A 7,075-nucleotide genomic window follows, 5' to 3' on the forward strand; every position below is an offset into this window, starting at 1 on the left:
GTCCTTTGGCTTTGCAGGCAAGCACCTTAACTCCTAAGCCATCTCTCCAGCCCCACTAAGAGTTTTTTTTTTTTTTTAGGTAGGGTCTCACTCTAGCTCAGGCTGACCTGGAATTCACTATGTAGTCTCAGGGTGGCCTTGAACTCATGGTGATCCTCCTACCTCTGCCTCCCGAGTGCTGGGATTAAAGGCGTGCGCCACCACACCCGGCCTCCACTAAGAGTTTTTTATTTAGACCCTCCTGGAGCTTTTCTCTCCCATCTTTTTCCTGCCTCTAGCCTCATTGGTACTTTTGGCCCATTCCCTTGGGGTGTTTCAGGACCCTGCATTCCTCCCAGACCAATTTCCTTCCTCCTGGTTTGCAGGCTTAACCTAAGTTAATCATCCTTATTCATTTAACCTTCCAATGCTTCTAATATTTTAATAGGTGCAGATATAAAATGCCTCTCATTTTTGTAGCTGTGTTCTAGAGGAAGGGAAGGTCTAACTAACTTCCATTAAAATCCTGAACCCAAAACAGCACACTGGTGTGTAGGTGAAAGGATCATGATGTTGGGTCTGCAGAGAGGCCTAAGCTTCCTTGGTTCTCATTCTTGTACACTTAGGGCATCCCAGTATCCAGTGCTTTTCTATCTCTGTATCATTTGTTCTCTAGGATGGCCTTAAGCTTGGGTATGACTGTTATTACTTGCCCAGAGTTTCTTTCTGTCCCCCTATTCTGTGAGAGTTGGGCCACCTTGGGTATGAGTGTGCAGTGGTGATATCAATCTTTCAGACTGTCTGGTGGGACTTGTAGTTTAGAAATAGCATTGGTTGTATTGGAGTAATTGTAGCATTGGTTATCGATGTTTATGGAAAATATGAGGAAGCCTTTCTTTGCAATTAGAATTCTGAGGGACACAAGGAGAAGTGGAGCCAGGCTTGGTGACCTACTCCTGTAATCCCAGCATGTGGGTGGTAGAGACAGGAGGATTCAAGACCAGCCTCAGCTATATAGCAAGTTCAAGATTAGCTTGACTACATGAGACCCTATCTCAAAAAAAAAACCAAAAAAAAAAAAAAAACCCAGAAAACAAAATAAAAACAAACAAAAATCGAAAACGGGGGTTGGATATATTGCTCAGTGGTTAAAGGTACTTGCTTGTAAAGCCTGCTGGTTCAAATTTGATTTCCCATTATCCATGTAAAGCCAGATGTACAAAGTAGCACATGTGCCCAGAGTTGGTTTGCAATGGCAAGAGACCCTGGCTTACCCTATTAATTCTTTCTCTCTTATCTCTCTATCCCTCTCCCCCTCCTTTTCTCCCAAGTAAATAAAAATATTTAACAAAACAAAACAAAAAATCCCCAGGATTTGGAAATAAGTCACATTGCCTCTGGGCAGAAACAATATGAGAAATCTGGCACTTAAAAAAAGTTGTAATTGTGATTCAGTCACTGGTGGTGGTGAATGTAAGGGCAACAGTATTTTAATGACTCAGGGAGGTCCATGCTAGTGTCCCATCATGAGAGCAATGGCTTCACGTGTGCGTGCGTGCACGTGCACGCACACTTGCCAGAGGACAACTTCAGGTATCATTTTCAGGAGGGGTCTACCTTTCTTGAGTAAGGATCTCACTGGCCTACAGCTTGCCAAATAGGCTAGACTGATTGGCTGGTAAGCTCTAGGGATCTGCCTGTCTCCCATCTCCCCGGTGCTGGGATTATAAGCATCCACCACCAAACTGTTCGAAATAAAAAAAAATTAATTAATTATTTATTTGAGAGAGTGAGAGAGGGTAAGGAGAGAGAGAGAGAGAGAGAGAGAGAGAATGAATATGGGTACACTAGAGCCTCCAGCACTGCAAACGAACTCCAGATGCATATGCCTGTCGGGGTTCCCTGGCAGGTAGTGCTGAGGAAAGACCAGGCCTGCTGGTTCCTCCCAAGGGGTTGAGGAGGAGGGTGGGTGTCAATGGCCAGGAACACATCGAGCTGGGAATCTTATCAAAGCAGGATCTCACTTTATTGTAATAGGCAGGTGTTTATATAGTGTTGAGAACAAAGGCGGGGATCTCAGGAGGGGATAAGGTGCAAGGGCCAATAGCATACTGTGACTTTTGAAATAATCGGTTCTAAGCGCACGCGTGATAACTATAACTTCCTGTGCAGAAGTAGCAGGCCAGAGGCCATTAGGCATCCTGCTGAGTCATAGCTGGCTAGAGACAGGTCGCCAAACTTTAGGTAGGCTCAGGAAGTTCCACCAGGCCTCATGTCTGGGCCTCTCAAGGCCCAACATGTGCCACCTTGTGCATCCAGCTTATGTGGGTCCTGGGGAATCAAACTGAGGTCCTTTGGCTTTGCAGGCAAATATCTCAACCACCAAGCCATCTCTCCAGTCCTATTTTTTGTTTTTTTTTTCTTTTATGTGAGAGTGAGAGAGAGGGAGAGAATTGGCACAGTAGGGCCTCCAGCCACTGTAATTGAATTCCAGATGCATGTGCCACCTGTGCACAAGGACCTTGCACACTTGCATCACCTTGTGTCTATCTTGTGGGACCTGTAGAGTTGAACATGGGTCCTTAGATTTGCAGGCAAGTGCCTTAACCACTAAGCCATCTCTACAGCCATTTTTTTTAAATAAAAAAAATTGTTTATTATTTGAGAGAAAGAAGCAGATAGAGTGAGAGAGAGAATGGGCTTGCCAGGGCCTCTAGCTACTGCAGTTGAACTCTAGATATATCTTTTTTTAAATTTTTATTTATTTATTTGACAGCAACAGACAGAGAAAGAAGCAGATAGAGAGAAAGAATGGGCGCGCCAGGGCCTCCAGCCACTGCAAATGAACTCCAGATGTGTGTGCCCCCTTGTGCATCTGGCTAACATGGGTCCTGGGGAGTTGAGCCTCGAACCGGGGTCCTTAGGCTTCACAGGCAAGCGCTTCACCGCGAAGCCATCTCTCCAGCCTGTAGTTGAACTCTAGACGCATGTGCCACCTTGTGCCATCTGGCTTATAGTGATTACTGGGGAATCAAGCTTAGGACCTTGGGCTTTGCAGGCAAGCGCCTTAACTGTTGAGCCATCTTTTCAGCCCTACCTCCTTTTTTGGATTTTTTTTTTTTTTATGAGAGAGAGAGAGAATTGGTGCTTCAGGGCCTCCAACCACTGTAGTCAAACTCCAGACATGTGCACCACCTGTGCGCAAGTATGACCTAGTACGCATATGTGACTTATGCACTTGCATCAACTTGTGTGTCTGGCTTACCTGGGACCTGCAGAGTTGAACATGAATCCTTAAGCTTCACAGGCAAGCACCTTAACTGCTAAGCCATCTCCCCAGCCCCCCCTTTTTATTTTCAAGGTAGCATCTCACTCTGGTCTAGGATGACCTTGAATTAACTATATAGTCTCAGGGTGGCTTTGAACTCACAGCAATCCTCTTATTTCTGCCTCCCGAGTGCTGGGATTAAAGGTGTGTGCCACCACACCTGGCTAGTTCCCTCTTTTTTTAAAAAAAAAAATTCTAAAAACAAACAAACAAAAACAAAACAAAACAAAACAGAAAAAGGGCTGAAGAGATGGCTTAGTGGTTAAGCGCTTGCCTGTCAAGCCTAAGCACCCCGGTTCGAGGCTCGATTCCCCAGGACTCACGTTAGCCAGATGCACAAGGGGCGCATGCGACCGGAGTTCCTTTGCAGTGGCTAGAGGTCCTGGCGTGCCCACTCTCTATCTATCTATCTGCCTCTTTCTCTCTCTGTCTGTCACTCTCAAATAAATAAACAAACAACAAAAAAAATTTATTTATTTATTTGCAAGCAGAGAGAGAAGAGAGAGAATAAGTATGCCAGAGCATCTAGCCACTGCAAAAAACAACAACAACAAAAAAAAAACAACTCTAGACACTTGTGCCATTTTGTGCATCTGGCTTTATGTGGGTGCTGGGGAGTCGAACCTGGGTCATTTGACTTTGCAGGCAAGTGCCTTAACTGCCGAGGAATCCCCCTCCCCCCCCAGTTTTCTTTTTCTTTTACTGTGGGTTCTGTACATTGACTCAGGTATTCATGCTCATAAGGCCAAGTATTTTACCTAATACACCTCCTTCCCTCCTTCCCCCCGCTCCTCTTTTGGGATAAGGTAGCTGAGGCTAGACTTGAACTAGTTTTGTAGCAAAGGATGACTTTGAACTCTGATCCTTTTGCTTCTATTTTCCGATTGCTGGGATTACATGTGTATACCACCATTCCCAGTTTATGCAGCCCTGTTGATCAAGCTCAGGTCTTTGTGCACTCTAGGCCCGCACTCTACCAACTGAACCACATACCCAGCTCTTCTATGCTTATAGGAGGTGGGAATACAGTTTAGTGGTTTTCCTATACATTCCTTTACTGTCAAATGAATTTGATCAGAATTAGTAAAAGCTCTCTCATTGCTCTGCTTTTCAGTGATAGGTAGTTCTATGTTTACATTGGCAGTAAAACATGAAAACTTCATAGCAACCCTGACCCATCTGAGAGCAGTTGCTCACATTGTGATACTGACAGGCCACACCCTGAAGTGCCTGAGTTATCCAGGAACATTCTCATTAAATGTAAAATGTTGAGTCCCTATTTCAGTTCACTGCAAAGGTGTATACCTGTAGTCCCAGCTAACGTGGGAGGCTGCAGCAGGAAAATTGCCTGAGCTTAGAAGTTTGAAGTCAGTCTTGGCATCATAGTCTCAAAGCAAAATAAAACTAACAAAATACTTCTAAATGCTTTTTTCTTAATTGTGTCAGGTAGAAGCTCATGTACCTCAGGGTGGCCTCCAACTTCTTGTATAGAACTTGAACTCCTGATCCTCCTGCCTCTACCTCCTTAAGTGCTAGAATTACAGGCATATGCTATCATGCATGGCTTATTTCGTTGATTAAATTTTTAAAAATTTATTTGCAACAGAGAGAGAGAGAGAGAGCATGCATGTGCAAGCATGTACACCAGGGTCTCCAGCCATTACAAATGAACTCCAGATACATGCACCTCTTTGTACATCTGGCTTTACATGGGTACTGGGGAATCAAATTCAGATTGTTAAATTTTGAAGGTGAGCACCTTACCTGCTGAACCATATCTCTTCAGCCCTTCATTGATTGTTTTAAAACCTTTTAAAATATTTTATTTTTACTTATTTGTGAGAGAGAAAGAGAGAATGGGTGTGCCAGGGCCTCTAGCCACTGCAAATGAACTACAGATGCATGTGTCATCTTGTGTGTCTAGCTTTACATGGGCCCAGGGATTGGACCTGGATCCTTTGACTTTGTAGGCAAGCCCCTCAACCACTTAAGCAATCTCTCTATCCCCCTTCATTGATTTTTTAAAAATTATTTATTTATTTGAAAGTGACAGAGAAAGAAAGAGGCAGATAGATAGAGAGAGAAAATGGGTGCGCCATGGCCTCCAGCCACTGCAAATGAACTCCAGATGAGTGCAACCCCTTGTGCATCTGGCTAACGTGGGTCCTGGGGAATTGAGCCTTGAACCGGGGTCCTTAGGCTTCACAGGCAAGTGCTTAACCACTAAGCCATCTCTCCAGCCCCCTTCATTGATTTTTTTAAAAATATTTTATTTTTATTTATTTTATTAGAACCAGAGAGAAAGGGGGAGAGAGAAAAAGAATAAGCATGTCAGGCCTCTAGCCACTGCAGATGAACTCTAGATGCATGTGCCATCTTGTGCATCTGGCTTAGGTGGGATCTGGAGAATCAAACCTGGGTCCTTAGGCTTCACAGACAAGTGCCTTAACCTCTAGGCCATCTCTCCATCCCCCTTTCATTGATTTTTTTAAATTCTGAAATTGTAAGTAAATAAGTAACTCAAGTAAACAGTAGGTGTTGTTTAAAGGAATCTTTTCATTCCTCTTCTACTAATGTCCTGTGAATTGAATGGAATCCCCGTTGACTCTGAGCTTTCTGATAGGAGTAGGCTGTGGCTGCAGCATTGTGGCCATGCTAAGAGCACTCTGTTTAGGGAAGGTTACCTTGTTTGATGTCACAGATGGTGGAATATCTCTGGGCTGGTATTGGCCCAGCCCAATACTTTTACTCATTATTGGGTTATGTGAAGAGGGGGCTATTGATGTGGCATTTATTACTATTAAATTGCTTTTTGTTTTTTTCAACCTAGAAATAATGTTTTTTTTTTAAATTTTAAAATTTATTTATTTGAGTTGGGGGGTGAGAATAGGCATGCAAGGGCCTCTAGCCACTACAGATGAAATCCAGACTCATGTGCCATCCTGTGCATCTGGCTTATATGGATTCTGGGGAATTGAACCTGGGTCCTTAGGCTTCACAAGCAAGCCCCTTAACTGCTAAGCCATTTCTCCAGCCCAAAATATTGGTTTAATAAGGCTCATTGGAATAGATTATAGGTCAGTTTGTGTTTCTTGCTAAATTTTAGGCTTTGAACCAGGAGCTGACGTCAGAACTCTGGTCTTAGTTTTCAGGAGACGGATAAGGCCTGGCATGGTGGGTGCCTGGCGCTAGCGGAACTGGGGAGACGAGGCCTTCTGCTGCCTTCACGACTTGCTGGAGGTAAGTAACTGGGTAAGGGTCTGCATCCTCAAGGCTGCTGTAGCCTGCTAGGATTGCTTAGGGTATTCATTTCCCCAGTGTGGCCCACTGTGGACACATAAGAATATGATAGTTGCACATTTCTCAGTCTTCTTTTTCATTTTAGCCTTTATGACATACTCTGCTTCTTCAGCCTTCGATGGCTGCATACTTCTGAAACCCCATGTGCTGGGATTTGAGGGTTGTGAATCCTGATTATGTCTGGTTTCCTTGCCCATGGAATTGTCTTGCTGTAGCCAAGGCTGACCTGGAATTCACAATGTCTTCTTTGGCTGGCTTTGAACTCATAGCCATCCTTCTACCTCTGCCTCCCGAGTGCTGAGGTTTAAGGTGCATGCTGCCACACCCAGCTGTTTTTCACTCTTTAGGATGCTGTCACCCATTGAGAACATTTGGAACTGTAGGACTTGTTGTGATAGTGTCCTTTTGTGGCAAGACTTGTGCCAATGTGGAGTTGGGCTTGGAATCAAGGTGGAATCATAGAGGAAC

At 44.2% G+C, this 7,075-nt stretch overlaps 1 protein-coding gene across 1 annotated transcript in view; it reads left to right on the forward strand.

Annotated features, from left to right (window-relative positions):
* The window catches only part of Tbcd (tubulin folding cofactor D), a 197,122-nt gene that overhangs the window by 76,328 nt on the left and 113,719 nt on the right, over nt 1–7,075 (forward strand). The window contains exon 13 of the mRNA XM_045159196.1: nt 6,453–6,547. Within this exon, the coding sequence (XP_045015131.1) occupies nt 6,453–6,547 (95 nt within the window). The remainder of the gene's footprint in view (nt 1–6,452; nt 6,548–7,075) is intronic.

The sequence above is a fragment of the Jaculus jaculus genome, chromosome 9, assembly GCF_020740685.1.
Source record: "Jaculus jaculus isolate mJacJac1 chromosome 9, mJacJac1.mat.Y.cur, whole genome shotgun sequence".
In the NCBI taxonomy this organism is placed as follows: Eukaryota; Metazoa; Chordata; class Mammalia; order Rodentia; family Dipodidae; genus Jaculus; species Jaculus jaculus.